The sequence below is a fragment of the Bubalus kerabau genome, chromosome 11 (assembly GCF_029407905.1).
Source record: "Bubalus kerabau isolate K-KA32 ecotype Philippines breed swamp buffalo chromosome 11, PCC_UOA_SB_1v2, whole genome shotgun sequence".
In the NCBI taxonomy this organism is placed as follows: Eukaryota; Metazoa; Chordata; class Mammalia; order Artiodactyla; family Bovidae; genus Bubalus; species Bubalus kerabau.
In genome coordinates, this window is record NC_073634.1 from 22,223,626 (window position 1) to 22,244,267 (window position 20,642).

A 20,642-nucleotide genomic window follows, 5' to 3' on the forward strand; every position below is an offset into this window, starting at 1 on the left:
TGAGGACCACGGGGAAGGTTTATGCGATGGGTGAGACTCATCCCTGACCTCAAGATTTTCAGAATTGTATGGAGGGATAATTTACACTGGCAAAGTGCTTAATGCTTTCAGATAAGAAGGCTAAGTAAGGCTCAGAGAGATTAAGCTAAGGGGCTGTAGAAGACAGATCTGAACACACCTGACTTCAAATGCCCGTAAGCACCCAGAGGAGTGCTGTGTCTCTATTGCGCTGTCCGTGAATATTCATTCATTCTTATCTCCTCATGAGGGGGAGGTATGGAGAAGAGCACAGTTAGCAGTAAGCCCAGCCCCTGGAGCTGAGTGTGAATAACCATTTTGTCCCCATCCCTGGGGTGAGGCCAGATGCTTCCTGTTCTTGTAAGTCACCAAAAGTTTTACTGCTTTTTCCAGGATTTGTTCCAAAAGAAGAATTAAGCACACAGTCTTTGGAGCCAGCATCCCAGGGAGATCCAAGTAAGTTAATTGACAACTAGAAACCCCTAGTGGCTTTGACATCTGATCTGCTCTCTCTCCCCTCTGCCCACTCACTCCCACCCACACCCGCCTCTCTCCTACCCTGGATCTATTTATCTCTCTTCTGTCACTTTGTTCTAAAGGAAAAGGGAAGCTTCTGAAGGATTTAAACTATCTGTGTGCAAGAGGGGGAAAGGATCAGATGTTTAAAATGTCACTATGGCAACAGGGTGGGGTGGAACGGGGAGACAAGAGTGGATGAAAGGAGACTGGCTTGCCAGTGACGATGGAGGTCTGCAGAGATGATGGTACACAGAGCTCGGGGTGGGAAGCGTAAATGGAGAGAAACAGGCAAATCCAAGAGAGAGAGAAAGAAGCTAGAGGGGTGGAGGTGAAGACAGGGAGCAATTAAAGATGATTTGAACAACTGGAGCTGCCATGAGGACCACTGGAGTTGGAACAGGTTGGGGCAGGAAAGCGTTTATATCTATCATCTTCTGTAAGACATTCAGTCTAGCAGAGAGTTGGCTACCCTGACATTCAGAAACAATAGTCCAGCTGGAAATTTAGAGTTGGAAGATGATGAGGGCAAATCCAAGGTTTTGAGAACCGAAAGTGTGACCCAGGGAGACAGGTTACAGTAAGAAGAAACAGGGGACTTAAACCTGAAGATCTCTGATACTGACTGGGTGGAAGAGAAGCCACCCAAGGATACAAGAAAAACAGCAGAGAAAAAGAGGGAAACCAGGAGGGAGCTGTGTGTTGCAAGCATCTGCAAATTCCCCCAGAAAGCCCTGACAAGTCAGCCACCAATGGGCTGCGAGTCTCACTCACCTATATGTGAGAATCACCTGCAGACATCTGAAAAAATGAAAGATGCCAATTCTTGCCTCATACCTACTGAGTCTCTCTTGATTTTGCCACTCTAAGTGTGGTTTGAGGACCAGCAGCATCAGGCATCACCTGGGAGCTTGTTAGAGATGCAAACTCTCAGGGTCCACCCGAGACTTACTGAATCAAGCAATTCCTTTGCACATCAACCCTTGAGAAGCACCGCCTAGAGTGATTCCCAGGCATCTTTATTTGTCGAAGCTGCATAAGGAACTCAGATATTTATCCAGGGTTAAAAAACACTGGCCTAATATATTGGTCAACACAAAGCATTCATCTATAAAATTGTACTATGTTGGAGAATACCAAAGCAATTAAGAAAATTGGTAGGTTGATTCCTGCAGATACTTTGTCTTACCTTTCCTTCCTCCTCTTCCATCCTCAGTGAGCATAACACATTGCTCATGCTGAGCACTTCATGACCCAGTTCCGTCCCTTTGCACTGACGCTGTCATCTTCACATCAGCATGTCTTCATCTTTATGTGAGAAACCACTAGGGCCTCAGTGAGCGCATGCCCTGAGCGTGAGCCGCTGTCGTTCAGACATTCTTGGGTGCAAATCAAAACTACAGTGAGGCATCATCTTACACTCATCAGAATGGCCATCATCGAAAAATCTACAAGCAATAAATGCTGGAGAGGGTGTAGACAAAAGGGAACCCTCCTGCACTGGTGGGAATGTACATTGATACAGCCACTGTGGAAAACAGTATGGAGGCGCCTTAAAAATCCGAACATAGGGCTACCATGTGACCAAGCAATCCTACTCCTGGGCATATATCCAGAGAAAACCAGAATTGAAACAGATACACGCACCCCAGTGTCCATTGCAGTGCTATGTACAATAGCCAGGACACGGAAGCAACCTAAATCTCCATCAACAAAGGAATGGATAAAGAAGATCTAGTACATACATGCAATGGAATATTACTCAGCCATAAAAAGGAATGAAACACTGCCATTTGCAGAGACACGGATGGACACAGAGACTCATACAGAGTGAAGTCAGAAAAACAAATATTGTATATTAATGCATATATACGGAATCTAGAAAAGTGGTATAGATCATCTTATTTGCAAAGCAGAAATAGAGGCACAGACATAGAGAAAAAACATGGGGATATCAAGGAGGAAAGCTGGGGGTGGGATGAATTGGGAGTTTGGAATTGACATATAGAGATTATTGATACTATGTATTAAATTGATAACTAATGAGAATCTGCTGTATAGAGCAGGGAATTCACTGCTTTGTGGTGACCTAAATGGGAAGGAAATCCAAAAAAAGAGGGGATATGTGCAAATATATTGCTGATTCACTTTGCTGTACAGCAGAAACTAACACAACATTGTAAAGCAACTGTACTTCAATAAAAATGAATTTTAAACATTTCTTGGAAAAGAGGAGCAAAGTTAACCCCAGTTTCAGCCATTAGGCTGAGTGAGGAGAATGAAGTAAATAAACACTTCGCTTCTTAAAACCTATGAAATCAATGTCTCAAACCTGAACATAGCTCAAGATGTAAGAAATAAGGAGAAAAAAATGGTCTAGGAAGAACCAAAATAGATGCTACAAAATCCATGTACTCTTGTTTGGCCCTTACTCTAAGTTATTCTTTTCTCTAAATAAAAAAATAAAGGAATTTCATTTTAAAAGGCATATTGAACTACGCTGCTGACATCTGAAAGAAAAAGTTCTCTTCAGGCGTGCTTCTCAAACTTTAATGTGCACATCAATCACCTGGGGATCTTGCTAAACTGGAATCTGATTCTATATGTCCAGGTGGAGCCTGGGCGTTCACATTTCCAGCAAACTGCTGGTGCTGGTGGGCGGCAAGCCCCAAAGAGCACCACTGCCACCTGCTGGCGGCAATTCACATCACAAGCCTGGACCTAGGAAAGAGTGGGAATAGCCCTGTTCGGGAAACATGCCAAGCCATAGAGTAGTTCTGCTGTTCTTTTGCTTGAGTCTTGACTTTCAGTCAGTTCAGTTCAGTCGCTAAGTCGTGTCTGACTCATTGCGACCCCATGGACTGCAGCACGCCAGGCTTTCCTATCCATCACCAACTCCCGGAGCTTACTCAAACTACTGTCCATCAAGTCAGTGATACCATCCAACCATCTCATCCTCTGTCATCCCCTTCTCCTCCTGCCTTCCATCTTTCCCAGCATCAGGGTCTTTTCCAATGAGTCAGTTCTTCACTTCAGGTGGCCAAAGTATTAGAGCTTCAGCATCAGTCCTTCCAATGAATATTCAGGACTGATCTCCTTTAGGATGGACTGGTTGGATCTCCTTGCTGTCCAAGGGAGTCTCAAGAGTCTTCTCCAACACCACAGTTCAAAAGCATCAATTCTTCAGCACTCAGCTTTCTTTATAGTCCAACTCTCACATCTATACTTGACTACTGGAAAAACCATAGCTTTGATTAGACGGGCCTTTGTCGGCAATGTCTCTGCTTTTTAATATGCTGCCTAGGCTGGTTATAGCTTTTCTTCCAAGGAGCGACTTTTAATTTCATGGCTGCATCACAATCTGCAGTGATTTTGGAGCCCAAGAAAATAAAGTATCTCGCTGTTTCCACGGTTTCCCCATCTATTTGCCATGAAGTGATGGGACCACATGCCATGATCTTAGTTTTCTGAATGTTGAGCTTTAAGCCAACTTTTTCACTCTCCTCTTTCACTTTCATCAAGAGTCTCTCTAGTTCTTCTTCACTTTCTGCCATAAGGGTGGTGTCATCTGCATATCTGAGGTTGTTGATATTTCTCCTGGAAATCTTGATTCCAGCTTGTGCTTCATCCAGCCCAGCATTTCACATGATGTAATCTGCATATAAGTCAAATAAGCAGGGTGACAATATACAGCTTTTATGTACTCCTTTTCCTATTTGGAACCAGTCTGTTGTTCCATGTCCAGATCTAATTGTTGCTTCTTGACCTGCATACAGATTTCTCAGGAGGCAGCTCAGGTGGTCTGGTATTCCCATCTCTTTCAGAATTTTCCATAGTTTGTTGTGATCCACACAGTCAAAGGCTTTGGCATAGTCAGTAAAGAAGAAGTAGATGTTTTTCTGGAACTCTCTTCCTTTTTCAATGATCCAGCGGATGTTGACAATTTGATCTCTGGTTCCTCTGCCTTTTCTAAATCCAGCTTGAACATCTGGAAGTTCTTGGTTCACATACTGTTGAAGCCTTGCTTGGAGGATTTTGAGCATTACTTTGCTAGCATGTGAGATGAGTGCAATTGTGTGGTAGTTTGAGCATTCTTTGGCATTGCCTTTCTTTGGGATTGGAATGAAAACTGACCTTTTCCAGTCCTGTGGCCACTGCTGTGTTTTCCAAATTTGCTGGCATATTGAGTGCAGCACTTTCACAGCATCATCCTTTAGGATTTGAAATGGCTCAACTGGAATTCCATCACCTCCACTAGCTTTGTTCATAGTGATGCTTCCCAAGGTCCACTTGACTTCTTATTCCAGGATATCTGGCTCTAGGTGAGTGATCACACTGTTGTGGTTATCTGGGTCATGAGGATCGTTTTTGTACAGTTCCTCTGTGTATTGTTGCCACCTCTTCTTAATATCTTCTGCTTCTGCTGTAAGTCATATGTTATAAGTCATATAGTCATAGCAAATACCCTCTTCCAACAACACAAGAGAAGACTCCACACATGGACATCACCAGATGGTCAATACCAAAATCAGGTTGATTATATTCTTTGCAGCCAAAGATGGAGAAGCTCTATACAGTCAGCAAAAACAAGACTGGGAGCTGACTGTGGCTCAGATCATAAACTCCTTATTGCCAAATTCAGACTTAAAGAAAATAGGGAAAACCACTAAACTATTCAGGTATGACCTAAATCAAATCCCTTATGATTATACAGTGGAAGTGACAAACAAATTCAAGGGATTAGATCTGATAGACAGAGCGCCTGAAGAACTGTGGATGGAGGTTCATGACATCGTACAGGAGGCAGGGATCAAGACCATCCCCAAGAAAAAGAAATGCAAAAAGGCAAAATGGTTTCTGAGGAGGCCTTACAAATAGCTGAGAAAAGAAGAGAAGTGAAAGGCAAAGGAGAAAAGGAAAGCTATACCCATTTGAATGCAGAGTTCCAAAGAACAGTAAGAAGAGATAAGAAAGCCTTCCTCAGTGATCAATGCAAAGAAATAGAAGAAAACAATAGAATAGGAAAGACGAGAGATCTCCTCAAGAAAATTAGAGATACCAAGGGAACATTCTTGACTTTAGTGGCATCTTTAAACTTCACTTCTTGATTTCATTTGCTTCTTCCAGTCTTCATCTCAAGGATCATGCTTGGGCATAGGCAGTTTGGAGGCAGCAAAGGACAGGGGTAGCCAGCTGAATGAGAAGAGTTGGCAGGCCCCAAACGTCCAGGCAGACAGGGTCTAAAAGCTTACGAGGTCTCCAGTGAGCCCGGGCACTGATTCCAGATGGAGTGAAGTCAGCCAGGCCCAGAGAGGTCCCTGTCATTACCTACTTCTCCTCTGGTTTTGATTGCCATGCACCACAGCAAGAAAACAAGGCGTTTTCTCAGAACCTTTTCCCTTCATGTCCAGTTCTGTGGTATCACTCTTTACTAAGCATTCCTCAACAGTTCTGTTTAAAAGTGTATCAACTTATGTCCATTTCTTGCTTTCATTAATGTATATATGTGCTATGTGCTCAGTCGCTCAGTCGTGTCTGACTCTTTTGAAACCCCATGGACTATAGCCCTCCAGGCTCCTCTGTCCATGGAATTCTCCAGGCAGGAATACTGGAGAGGGTAGCCATTCCCTTCTGTAAGGAATCTTCCTGACCCAGGGATCAAACCTGGGTCTCCTGCATTTCAGGCAGATTCTTTACAGTCTGAGCCCACACATTTTCATATACATACATACATACATAATATATATATTAGGGCTTGCAGGTGGCGCTAGTGGTAGGAAGTGACAACCCACTCTAGTATTCTTGCCTGGAGAATCCCATGGACAGAGGAGCCTGGCAGGCTCCAAAGGGATCACAAAGTGATCAATACAACTTAGCAACTGAACACAACAGCTGACATGGTCTGAGCTAGGACACCATTCTGAGGGCCTTCTTAGACTTGACTTGGAGGTCTGGCTTTTGAAGTCTGTAACCGTGGCTAATACAGAGAATTCTACAACAACCATGGAAATAAGTACCAGCCCAAGTATCTGTGATCTTGGTGCCCAGTGAAAATGTGCTGTGAATATAAATAAATAAGTACATCTTGCATCCTGCTACTTTTTTTTTTTTTAACTTTCTTTTCATTGCCATCTCAGGCAGCTCTGGTTGAGGAAGAGGGGAGCGGGCGGTGAACGCAATGAGAGAAGAGCAGAATAACAGAGTCCTTTTCCGCTTCTCAGGCTGCAAAGTTGACTTGTCGTTTTTAATTGATGGGAGCTCGAGCATCGGCAAACGTCGATTCCGAATCCAGAAGCAGTTTCTGACCGACGTTGCCCAGACTCTTGACATTGGCCCCGCTGGTCCACTAATGGGTGTTGTTCAGTATGGGTAAGTGTGGCTCTGAACTAGAAAACCAGGGCATGACCCTCGTTTCATTCTGTGCCAGAAAAGAAAAATATCCATACATCTAGAGCACAGCAGATTCATTCTCTTCCCTGATACAGACATAAATGAGAGAAACTGAAGCGATCCAGATGCCAATGAAGAAATCTGAGGCCTCCAGAAGGAGGGACAGGTTAATCAACACTCGAAAGTAAATGGCATTTGCACTCCTGATTGGTAGAGAGAATATTTGTTTGGGGACTAAGAGAGCTGGGTTCAAGTTTTCGCTTAGCTAATAGCAGGCTGTGTGGCCTTGGGGTAAGGCCTTCACTTCTCTCTCAGGCAATTTCCCTTTCAACCCTGACTCCTCGAGTATTAGTTTGAGGGGCTCCTGTGCTACTTTATAGGTGTGTGTGTACTAAGTCATTTCAGTTGTGTCCAACTCTCTGTGACCCCATGGACTATAGCCCGCCAGGCTATAGTCCATTGGATTCTCCAGGCAAGGAGACTGGAGTGGGTAGCCATGCCCTCCTCCAGGGCATCTTCCCAACCCAGAGATTGAATCCAGGGCTCTTATATCTCCTTCATTGGCAAGAGGGTTCTTTACCACTAGCTGGGAAAACCAAAAAGTCTGTAGCAGAGGTCTCACTTGTAGGTGAGATGACCAGAAATCATGGTCCTCTGGGTTGAACTTTCTCCTTTCTCCCGATAACCTGAGGCCTCTGCATTGGTGGGGGGGAGGCTCCCCTGGCAATGGGGAGCACTGCAGGAGGTGGGGGGTACGGTGGCCCCCAGCAGTCACCTAGCTGACTATCCCCAATTCAGTCTACTCTTCTACATAGGATAGAAATTGAGGGCTCATACTGATGTCCACCCTCAACTTTTCTTTTATTGGGGATAATAAATGAATCTTATTTCACATGCAATAGATTCCACTTTAAAGCAGATTTACAGATATCAACTAGAAATAAGTAATCAAAAGAGCAAACAAGCTCAAATCTCAAATAATAGGTAGCCTTTTGATCAAGAACCATTAAGGGCAGGATAACTGTCTTATTTTCCACAAAGGATCTCAGACACAACTTTCATCCCCCAGATCTGTAGCTCAGCCTTGGCCTTGGAAACTAACTTAGGCCTTGGTACCTCCTGCTCAGAAGCCGCAGTTACAGCTTATTTGTGCTTTGTGACAAATTAAAAAAAAAAAAAAACAAACAAACCTGACAACAGCCAGGAGGTCTCCAGACCCTTCAAACATTTAGAGCAGCATTTTAACCAACGTTGTTATGTCAAATACACTAGGATATTTAGTTTTGAGATCTCCAAAGGCATGAAAATGCTTTGCTTTCACAAAGGCCTATAACATTTATATTTTTAGAATTAAATTCCATTAACATATATAGCACCACCTTCTATTTCGGTGAAGAAAAATCGCTGAGTTAAGTGGCACTTGTATACAATCCGAGTCAAATATATAAAAATAAACACTTGCTACAAATGTTAATTCTCAGTGTCAGATGTTCTGGAACCTTTTATCTTGAAGTAGGAAAATACGTGGTTTGGGCCATTGTTTTCTTGTATTTCAACACGCCAACCCGTTTTCATTCCTGTTTTTTTCTTTTTAAAGATAGCAAATGAATAGCTATCTCTGGGGAGGAAATGTAAGTGTTTTAGTGCAGATGTCCCTGGTCAGTTTATTGAGGGATTTAAAGCTTGGTGTGTCATCTTGCATTAAAAAATAGCTGCTTTAAAAGCTGTGTATACCAAAGTTTATAGGATAATATGAAAATAAGGCGATAAATATGTCAAGAAAAAGAAAAATGACAGGCAGACTGTTTGGTGTGTTGATGGGAACACGGATTAAAGAATAAATGCAGCAGGGTAGGAAAAACAATTCAATAAAGGCTGCTTCCTCTCACAATAACATTTTCTCCCACTGTGTTCTTAACCTCATCACCATTTACAGGGAAGAGTCTACCTCCACGCTTTCCAATGCCACTTTCTAAAAATACCTTTGCTCTTTGTCCTTTTTTCCCATCCCGGATCCTTATTAATTTAAAGCCCTTAAGGGAATTGTGTCTGTTTTCCTTCACTTTCTGCTCACACAAGCCGATCGATCATCTTCGGCCTCAGGGTGGGGTGGAAAGCACAAGGAACTGGTGACAGGACGTCTTGAATTCACTGGGATTCAAGCCTTTGCTCCCCTGGGTGACGTTAGGCAAGTCACTTAGCCTCTCCAGGTAAGAGCTGCCATTGGTGACGTCCAGGGCAGGCGGAGCAGCTGATTTATTAGGGCTCTGCCAGCCCAGATGTTCTGTAATTCAGTGACTGGCTCTGTACTAAGAAGACAGCCAATCAATGGACGTTGGGCGACCCCATTGGAAGCGCTTCCTCTCCCTTCCAGCCTCGGGTTCTGAATAGGTGTGTGAGTGATGAGCAAGGAAACAATGGCGGCACAGAGGCTATACGTCCGTCAGGGAACAAAATCAGCTGGAGAAAAGCACTAGGAGGGTGTCATGAGGCTGAAGGGGAAATCCACGCGCCCAGAAGTAAAAGCTGAAAATGCTTTTACATCTGCCCCCGCTCTCCCATCCATTCTTTCTCCAGCAAATGGTCTTAGTGTGCAGAGGGGGAGCGTGTGGGGCAGGGAATGGTGAGGGGCAGAGGTCGACGCAGATCTGAAGTCAGTGTTTCTGGAAGAGGGCTCACCAGTGTTTGGCTGGCTGGGAAACTAGTCCCCTTTCTGGCCCTTTGGGTTCTCACTGGATTCTAGTACCCATGTCACGACCGTCACTGGGGATCAGCCCCCTTCTCTCAGAATCGCAGTGCAGTGCGGGCCCTAGAAAGCTCATGCTTCCAACTCCTCATGTTACGGTAAGGAAACAGGCTCTAAAAGGAATGCCCACCCCGCCAGGAACAAGCTCCCAAGGTGAGGCGTAGGCTGGGAAGGAGCTGGCAGAGGTGGGAGGACTCGGAGCTCCCTATTCCTCCTCTCGGGTTTCTCACCCCCATCAGCACTGCCCCGGGTCCACGTGAAAGATTCCCCCAGAACATTCTTTCGCTTGGCTTTCCGTAGAGCTGAGACAGAACTTAGACTTTTGAGGGATTTAGAAGCCTCATACTATGAACAGGAAACAGAAGGCAAATAAGAAATAAAAATATGAGAAGCAGAACAATGGCCTGATGGACAAAATGCAGAGCTTGTTCCACCTGCTGGTCCCTAAGCATCCTACACAGAGATACTTTGGGTACAGGAGACAGAAACCAGCCCAGGCAGGCAGGTGAAAGGAGAGTGATGTCACAGGATTGGCGGGTCACTGATCCCCTCCCTCCTTCTTTCCTGCATCTCCTCAGCTCTCTGCTTGTCCTCTGTCCTTCCCCGCAGTGGCCCAGCATCATCCCCTGCCAGGCTCATGGCTTCTGCCCCTTTCTGTAACTTCTCCTTTCACTGGCTGGGTTCCTGCTTCTGGTCCAGGCCAGGGGGAGCTCTTCAGCCCGGGTGGTGCCAACCTTCTCCATCTCCCACATCCCATCTCTGCACAGCAGAGGCTTGGAACCCAAGATCGGGTTAACCTTTCAGCAACCACAGCATTCCTTCCACAGTCATCACGCACCTCCAGTAAGAGAGTCCACATTCGATACAGACCCAGAGAGGCTGAGTGACTTCCCTAAGAATACACAGCTAATGCTTGGCCACTAGGGAGAAGACAGATATTAAATCTTGGGTTAATCTCTAAGATGTTAAACCAAATTGACTTCAAAGAGTTTGCTTCTCTGCCAAGAAAGCTCCTGATGATTGAAGTTTTCCACCAAACTGAGGACTGAGACCCTGTTGAAGAAAAGGCCAAGGACCAAGCCCTCATTTTGCACATGTGGTCTCATTTTAGAATTAAGCAGCCAACAGGCTTGTGGTTGCGCTTAAGACCAATGGGAACACTAAGAGGCTAGAAGAAAGAATGGCCAGACAGGTAGCTATTCGGTGAACTGTAGCAAACAGAACAGTGAAGCCAAGCAGGTTACATTTTAGCTGCTGCCTGGATCCACGGGTGCTGAATACCCTCTGGACCTTCAATATAATGTTGTCTTCATCCCCAGTTTCAGTACAAATGGAACAGAATTGTACATGTTCTTCTGAACTTTGTAATCAACCCGAGGGCACCAACACTGGAAAACAAGCTATAGAATAAAGCAAAATATTGGTTGTTCTTCATTTCAAAATGAAATCCTTTTCTTTGCCCATGGTTCTCTGACAGGTGTCCGGTGTTTTAGCTCAAAGTTGGGCTGCATTTCCTTACTTTACTTCTCAGCCCACCCAACTCAGCCCAGACTGAACACCCTCAGTCACATTCAGTTGAGCCTCCCTTCCTGTCCCCCAAAGCAGGAAGGATGCTCAGAGGCTCCCGTGGACTGGCTGAGCCGTCCAGTGTGGGGCATCCAGAGTCGGGAGAAGAAACCAGGTGTTGGGTGTGGTGCGATGGGCGGAATAATGGCTGCGAAGCTCCCCATGTCTGACCCCCTGGAATCCACGGCTGTGATAACTCACTGAGGCAACAACCTTCCTGGCTGTGAGGAATCAGTTCACTGGTTTCCCATGAAACAGCAAAAACTGGCTTCATAAGGACACCTATCATTTCCAGCAATGTATCAGAAGCAGAATTTGGCCCTTTTTTCATGCAACTTGAGAGGGAAACAGAAGTATAAACAGAATGAGCCTCACAGCCAAGACCGACTGAGCAGATGGCTGCTACGTGTTCAAAACCCGATGTTATACTCATTAGGTCCAGCACAGAGCCCCCACCAAGATATTCCATCAGAGCCGGAGGGACTTGGAGCTGTGATTAAAGTCAAGGACCCTGAGATGGGAGACTGTCCTGGATGCCCAGGTGTCCCAGTCTAATCACTTGGGTGCTTAAAAGCAGAGAACCCTTCCCGGCTATTATCCACTGAGGGAGATGTGACTATGGAAGAGGCTCAGAAAGATGCGACGGCTGGCTCTGAAGGTGGAGGAGAGGGACCCTAACCAAGAAACACGTGCTGGAAAAGACCAGGCAATGATGGTCTCCGAGAGCCTTTGAAAGGGAGCGTGGCTCTGCTGGGGAGAGCCCCCGCGGGCTGCTGACCTCCAGAGCTGTAAACTGGTAAGTGTGTTGGTTCGGCCACTAAGTTTGCAACAGAAATAGGCAACTGCTACACCTGGCAAGGAGGACCCTTCTGTCACGTTTTCTTGAGTTTGCACAAAGGTGTGAGAGGGTTTGGGGTACGAGCCCCCACAGGAGGGGGCCTGGGAGATGCTTGGCACCACAGGACGCCAGAACAGGAAGGGGCTGCCTGGTCCCGACGTCACCAGGGGAGCTTTTAGAAATGCTGATGACTGGGCGCTATCTCAGACCTATTAACCCGGAATTTGGCAAATACCCAGAAGCTAGTATGTTAATCTGTAGCCAAGGTGAAAATCGCTAACCCCCAGGGAGGGGAAGGGACAGCTTGGCTTCCCTGGAAAGACAGTGGCACCTGGCAGAGCTTGGGTCTCTCCAACCCCTGCCCCGTCCACTCCTCGAGCCCTCCGTCTACACTGCCTGTAGAGGAAGCGACAGGACCCAGAACAGCTGCCTGTCTCCCCGGAAGGGCTCTCCAGGGCCTAGGGGCACTTGCAAAGACCTCTTGGCCCCTCTTCTTTCAGGCAGGTGAACTCTGAGCCACACGCCTCAGGGACACAGACTCAAGGCTGAGTGAGCTGGGAATACAGTTTACACAAGGATCTGATGCTTTTCTGTTCCCACCACACAGTTCTCCCAGGGGGACAGAGGAAACGAAGACTGCCTTTGTCTCATGCCCGCTCTCCTTGGATGGGTTCTCCTGACCCTGCATTGCACATCTCCAGGGCTTCTCTGGGGGCCCCCCATCCATGCCATGCTGAGATTATTCTCCCTAGATCCTCGGACCATTCTGCTAGAGAAGCAGATGGCCACTCTTGTGCACATTAGAACTACTTGGGAAACATTTAAAAATCCCAACACCCAAGCCAAACTGGGGTGTGCTGTTATCTGGTGACCCCTGTGCCCCAGGACCCTCCCGTCTCCCCCCCAGGTCACCAGCCTAGGGCTTCAGGAGCCCCATTTTCCTTCCTCTCTGCCTTTCTCGCACCTTCTGCAGATTTATTTATTCTCCCCCCTTCCCCATATCACTGGCAGCCCCACTGCTTATGTTCTTGATTCTTATAGCATTCTCTAAGACAGAGGTCCCCAACCTCTGGGCCATGGGCCGGTCCTTCCTGTCAGATCGGCAGTGGCATCAGATTAGAAATAAAGGACATGATAGCAGTAACGTGCTTGGATCATCTAAAGCCATTCTCCCCTGTGAAGACACTGCCACTCACACACGATACACAGCGTCATGTGCATGAGACACAGCCGCTCATGAGGCTATGAGAAAGGCAGAAACTCAGGCCTCACATCCAGTCCACAGAATCCATATTTTTAAAAAAATCCCAGGTGGCCGGACACACAACTGAGTTTGGGAAGCACCAGACACTGTCTGTTGTCAAGACGTTCTATGTCCCTGCACAAGCCAGGCAGTATAACAGACAGCAAGCTGGAGAGGCCCCTGGCTCTAGAGTAATTCTCAGATCAGCAGAGTACACGCCCATGTTTCCTCCAGCAGGAAGATGCTTGCAGGTTAACTTTCTATTTTTCTGGTAGTGGGTGGAATTATTGTTGCTAATTACACACACACACACAAATACTCCTCTAAACACCAAATTTGATTATAAGACTCTGCTCCAAATCTCTGACCCTAGGAAATGTGAGAAAGGCCAGTGTCCTTTCAAAAGGGGCTAGTTGTGCTAAGTCCCTCAGCAGGTTGGCCTGGGCCCCTGCATTGACCATAGCTGCTCAGTCCTTTAAGGGGAGGGACAGAATCATTTCATTCTGAGCTGAGTAATGCCCTCAAGGGACAAGTCCATCACCCAACCTACTGCCACCTTAGGCAACCAGGGTTACCCCAGAACATCCTCCTGAGTTCACAGGCATGGTTCAACTCAGTGACTAACTCCAGAAATCATCACACTTTAGCATTACAAAAATTAAAAGGCTAAGGACAGTCAATAGAATGAGCTAGGCTCCAACAGTACGTGAACTGAGAAATTCTAGATGTTCAAGCTGGATTTAGAAAAGGCAGAGGAACCAGAAATCAAATTGCCAACATCTGTTGGATCATCGTAAAAGCAAGAGAATTCCAGAAAAACATCTACTTCTGCTTCATTGACTACACTAAAGCCTTTGACTGTGTGGATCACAACCAACTGTCAAAAATCTTAAAGAGATGGGAATACCAGACCACCTGACCTGCCTCCTGAGAAATCTGTATGCAGGTCAAGAAGCAACATTTAGAACCAGACATGGAACCACAGACTGATTCCAAATTGGGAAAGGAGTATGTCAAGGCTATATATTGTCACCCTACTTATTTAACTTATATGCAGAGTACATCATGTGAAATGCCAGGCTGGATGAAGCACAACCTGAAATCAAGATTGCCGGGAGAAATATCAATAACCTCAGATGGCATCACCCTTATCACAGAAAGTGAAGAGGAACTAAAGAGCCTCTTAATGAAAGTGAAAGAGGAGGGTGAAAAGCTGGCTTAAAACTCAACATTCAGAGGACGAAGATCATGGCATCCAGTCCCATCACTTCATTGGCAAATAGATGGGAAAACAATGGAAACAGTAAGATACTTTATTTTGGGGGGCTCCAAAATCACTGCAGATGTTGACCGCAACTATGAAATTAAAAGACGCTTGCTCCTTGGAATAAAAGCTATGACTAACCTAGACAGCATATTAAAAAGCAGAGATATGACTTTGCTGACAAAGGTCCATCTAGTCAAAGCTATGGTTTTTCCAGTAGTCGTGTATGGATGTGAGAGGTGGACCATAAAGAAAGCTGAGTGCTGAAGAATTGATGCTTTTGAACTGTGGTGTTGAAGAAGACTCTTGAGAGTCCCTTGGACTGCAAGGAAATCAAACCAGTCAATCCTAAAGGAAATCAGTCCTGAATATTCATTGGCAGGACTGATGCTGAAGCTCCAATACTTTGGCCACCTGATGTAAAGAACTGACTCATTAGAAAAGACCCTGATGCTGGGAAAGATGGAAGGCAGGAGAAGAAGGGGACGACAGAGGATGAGATGGCTGGATGGCATCACTGACTCAATGGACATGAGTTTGAGCAAGCTCTGGGAGTTGGTGATGGACAGGGAAGCCTGGCATTCTGCAGTCCATGGGGTTGCAAGGAGTCAGAAATGACTGAGCGATTGAACTGAAGGATAATCAGGTTATTCTATTGTAACCTTAAAGTGATGATGCCTTGGAAGAAACAGTTTTGAAACGTTCTTTCTAAAGGGACTATGATTAGTTAATGTGTTTCTACTGCATCAAAATGCATTTGAGAGGCTCACTCCATGTGACTGGGGTGAATCAATAGACAAGGAATTTAACCAAATGGGAACCTTAGGACTGAAAGGGCCTCAGAAGTCCTCTAAAATCCAGGGCTCCCCAAACTTTCCCGAGGATGAGATTCACCTGGATCAGCTTGTTTAAAAAAATCCCCAGCCCAGACATACCGAGTTTCTGCCTCAGGGAGACCTGATTAAACCTGTGGAGTTTAACAGGGTGCCTCAAGTAAGGCTTGTCATCAGGGAGGTCTGGGAACACTGATGCACCATCCAGCGCTCTGCCCCCAGGCTCCAGCCTCCCTTGGAATCACTTGCGCCCACCTCCAACAGGCATTCATTCTTCTCACACACTTGCAAGATAGTCCTTTCCTATTGCATGAATTAGTCCTTTCTATGAACAGTCAAATGCTGGCTCCCTGTCATTTCTCTTTATTAGTCTTAACTCCTCTTTCAAACATAAAACAATTTGATGTTTTCTTCTTATGCTATAAACCTCTTTGTTTATTTTCTTCTCTTACTTTCAAAGGAAATCCTTAATATCCACTGAGGGAAACAAATGTGTTTTCCCTTGATGAGATCGTCTAACAAAATTACAAATAAAAATATTGCTTACATAAAAATATAGTGGCATATCTCTTTGAACTTTTTAAATAATCTTCAGCTCTGAAAAAGGAACCAGGTAAAGGTGTAGGGCCGCCAGTCCCAAAAAAGGACATATACACCCATGCACTCTGATACTGAGAGTGGTCAGAGTCTGCAGGTTAGAGACTTATCATTCATTCCTATAATTTAATTACTTTACATTTTAACAAAGATTTATTGAGTGTTTACCACACTCTAAGCACTATGCCATTTGCAGGGCATACTAATGTAAAATTCATCTAAGTGGTTTGATTACATTTGCCTGTTAGTCCCCTGGTGGATGAGCTCTGCGGTTTTGCTCCTAATGGTAATTTTAGCAATTGGAAAGAGTTTCAGCAGTCCTCTGATCCAACCTTTCAATTCATTAAAAATAAATAAATAACTGTGATAGAGATTCTGTTCTTTGGGACTTTACCAGCTAGTGAGGGAGGTGATATTTTTAACAGAAACAACATTAAATAAACTGAAAAGCATCTATTCATTGGGTATATGAATAGCTCATCTGTCTGCTTCTGAAGATAGATTCATCTACCTCCAAGATGTAACAGGGGGAGAGAGTGATGAGTGTGGGGCTCAGAGGGGGGTGTTAACTTCTACCCAGGATGGTCTAAGAGAGGAAAGGACATTTGAGATTCCTCCCTCCTTCCCTCCTTTCCATAATTCTCTATTACCCGCTGTATGCTAAGCACCAGGGAGAGGAAATACTGGAACATAGCGCTTGTTCTCAAATAGGTTATGGTCAACCTTCATGATTTGGGTGTTCCATATCTGCAAATTCACCTACTTGCTAAAATGTACCTGCATCTCCAAAATCTACACTCCTGGTACTTTCAGTCATCTGCGGATGTGCACTGAGAAGGAAGGAGACAAACAACATCCCCCGCTGAGGTCAAACAAGGCAATGCTCTGCCTCGTTCCAACTCGTGCTGTAAACAAGTGTCCTTTTCACAGTCTACTTAGCACCACACTTTCCAGCTATTCATTGATGATTTCACAATTTTAATGGCCCCAAGTGTAGCGCTGAAGTGCTATCCAGTGTTCTAAGCACAAGAAGGCTGTGACATGCTTAAGGAGAAACCGCAAATGTTAGATAAATTTCCTTCAGGCAACCTATGCTGTTGGTCATGAGTTCAATGTTAATGAACTGATGATCCAATATATTCAGCAAAAAAAGAAAAAGGAAATTCATTTATCTGTATGTGAATCTGCTCCAGAAACTGCTAAAATAACTAATGGAAAAGTGGCTGAACTTACGAATTCATGAAATGATGACTACTTTTTTTTTTAAGTACGATGGATAGCCATTATGAAGCTGAGAGCCAAAACAAATCTACACAGCATGACCCAGGGTCAGGTTTAAAACATTAAACCCTTTCAGCTAGTGTTTCATGATACAGAAAATGTGCATATAATTAATTACTGTAAGAAACATATATTAAATTGGGCACCTTGAAACAGAAACATACATAAAACAAGTTTATATGCTGACCTATTGATGAAAATATGACCAGAGGCCCACAGGAATCCAACCCCCTATTTTCCCTAGGAACAATGGCTCAGAGACCCGCTACCGTGATGTTTGCAACAACTTTATAGAACATAACTACTACGGATAACAAGGCCTGACAGTAGGTGTAGTATGGGAAATGGGTGATGGATCACTCTACAAAGTTATCAACATTCAGACAGCCTCATGAACAGGGCTCTGGGGGATCAGTATAGATATGACTAGCTTCCATATTTAATCTTTTTTCTGTAAAAACTTAAGAAAAATCTATATTTTTGCTTTTGAAATTATTTGTCTATGAGCAACACAATTTATGGTCAGCTATGATTTCTTCACAATTGTCAGACACACTCAGGAAATCTTTCAAAATGAGAACAATCTAGTCCCCCAATCATTTTCGAATGTAATTAGAGTTCTGTGAGTTAAAATTTTTATAGTTAATGGGGTGTCTAGAACATTATGTTTGGTAGACAAATACATAGTTATTATTGTCAATATCAATTTTGTAATTTTCGGTTTTGTAGCTAATAATACTTTGTTGTTGTTTTGATTTTTTTTTTTCCAGCCCCTGAAAAGTTCATATTCTTTGGTTACCAAAGGTAGATCCAGGCTTTGGGGACTCTGAAGCTTATATAGTTTGGGGATTCTTTTTGGAAAAAGAACCCAAAAGTACAAATATGAAGAGGTATCATTAGCATGCAGGTTAATCCACCTCTGACAGGCTCTTAGCACCTGTGGGGTAAGACATCCTCTGGACAGTCCACTGTGGCACAGGAAGACCAGGTAGGAGGCTGTAGGAATAGTTCAGGAAAAAGAAGATCCAAGTCCAAACTTGAGTGGGCGAGGGGGTGGTGGGGGGAGTGGTGAAAGGATGCAAGAGTCACAAGAGATATTTGAGAGGTTGATCTGGCAGGACTGGTATTTGATGAGGACATTATCAGAGGGTATCAAGAATGCATACTGTGGGGATGACTTAATGAGTCAGAAGGACTGCAGAAGGGGATGTGGGTGGTTTGACGGAGCAGGTATGGAAGAGCATTGAAGCAAGCACAGGTTCTTTTGGAGTTCAGGGCCCCGTGTGACCTTAAAGGTCACACCTGCATGAGGTCCTGCCAGTGACGGACTATCAGTGCTTCGGGAGATGTGATTTCACCACGCATCCCCACTTCATCCTGGGTGTGACCACTCACATCCATCCCACAGAGCCCTCGTCCCTGCCAGCACACCATCTACATGATCATGAAAGATTCCACACTCCCTCCCTGCTCAGCAGCTCCCAAGCCTGTTACCTAAAGAAAAAGGCTCCTTTCTAGAGAAGGGCTCTCCTTCTGTTTCTCCACTGAAGTCACTCTAACTCCTCTCCAGCTAACCTTAGTCAGACATTAGTAAAATAGATGTTGACCTTCCAGGTAAGATTTGAATATTCTCACCAAGTCACAGGAGTCGCAGAATGAGAAAGACAAAACCATGGGTTCTCCTTGACGCAACCGTTAACATGCAGTTCCAGTGCTGGGGTACCGGGGTGGGGTGAGGGGGCAAGGGGCTATCAACTGAGACTCTCTTCCTGGATAGGAGGGTCTGGGGTAGCCTGGGGACATCCTGACATTTGCAAAATCCCACTGGACAACAGTCCTGCTCTTTAGCAACACGAACATGATGGTCTTTATTTTTATCTCGATGAGGAAACTGAGGCCCAGAGAAGTCAGATGACTTCCCAAGGTCACGAAGCTACGAAACAGCACAGTCCAAACCAGAACCCACACCTCGTGAGCCCTGAAATGAACCAGTTTTTTCTACACACCCTGCCGAGGACCCAGTCCTCCCGTCTCACCAACAGTTCTTTGGGGCATTGTATAACACCAGCTTAAGGTTTTGAAGCAGCTTCCATTCTATTTGTATATAAAACAGCTCTGATTTCTGCTTTGCTCCAAGGGTAATAATTTTCCTGCTAATTTTTACTTTTTGTTCTGAATCTTCAGAGACAATCCTGCTACCCAATTTAATCTCAAGACTCACATGAATTCCCAGGACGTGAAGGCAGCCATAGAGAAGATTTCTCAGAGAGGAGGGTTGTCTAATGCAGGTACATGTCTAACGTCTGTCTAATGTCCAATCCGGATTCAGACCTTCTTGCTACTATGGTTCTCCTTCTATGTGGTCGTCTGCTAGCATCCTAGATAGAAAAAGGAAAAATCCAAATAATCCGTTAAGAAACGACTCACAGAATATCTGTATCTTTCCTAAAGTATTACCGTGGACTGGGGGCAAAAATCATTATTGCACACATGCTGGAGAGTTCTTAGCAGGCCTGTTTCCTCAGCATAGCAGTTTTCTTTAGGACAAGCAGGACTACTGTTACGACTACCATGACAGGTCTACAAGTCATCAACTATCTTTGTGTTTTGTGAAAAAGAAATTTTTAATAAAAATAAAATTTGGGCTTCCCTGGCGGCTCAGTGGTAAAGAATGTGCCTTCCAATGCAGGAGACATGGGTTGAGTCCACAACTGAGCCTGTGTGCCACAACGATGGAGCCTGTGCCTAGAGCCCGTGCTCTGCAACAAGAAAACCCACTACAATGAGAAGCCCGAGCACAACTAGAGAATAGCGTATGCAGCAACGAAGACTCAGCACAGCCAAATAATACATAAATAAATAAAATTTAAAAATAAATAAAATCTGTTGCTGGCTCCATTCAGGAAGCTTCACAGTGCTCCTTGGGAATCCTTCTCTAATCAGCTGCTGTTACAGTGATAACCGTGCAGAGACATGGTCTTTGTTTCCAGCTGTGTCTCCTGTGACATCTGAGCCTTCCTGGTGGTGATGGGGTGGAGTGGGAGTGGGGCACCAAAATCCCAAGGTCAAAATCTAGTCTTCAGTGGGGCAGATGCAAAAACTCCATTTTATTAGTTCCCCAGAGGTGAGTAGGAATTAGAAGTAGTTTCACACTAACCAAGTTCAAAGGTCACTAATGAGCCCATGCCAGTATACCAATTTATAAATGGTAGTCTGAGTTTGGGCTTCCCCAGTGGCACAGAGGTAAAGAATCTGCCCGCAATGCGGGAGACTTAGGTTCGATTCCTGGGTGAGGAAGATCCCCTGGAGAAAAGAATGGCTAACCACTCCAGTATTCTTGCCTGGAGAAT

General features: G+C 44.9%; 1 protein-coding gene across 2 annotated transcripts in view; it reads left to right on the forward strand.

The window, feature by feature from the left end:
- Positions 1 to 20,642, forward strand: part of VIT (vitrin) — a 128,437-nt gene that overhangs the window by 92,934 nt on the left and 14,861 nt on the right. For both annotated transcript variants that reach the window (XM_055539801.1, XM_055539800.1), the window contains exons 9-11: positions 412 to 474; positions 6,756 to 6,903; positions 19,477 to 19,580. In XM_055539801.1, the coding sequence (XP_055395776.1) occupies positions 412 to 474; positions 6,756 to 6,903; positions 19,477 to 19,580 (315 nt within the window). The remainder of the gene's footprint in view (positions 1 to 411; positions 475 to 6,755; positions 6,904 to 19,476; positions 19,581 to 20,642) is intronic.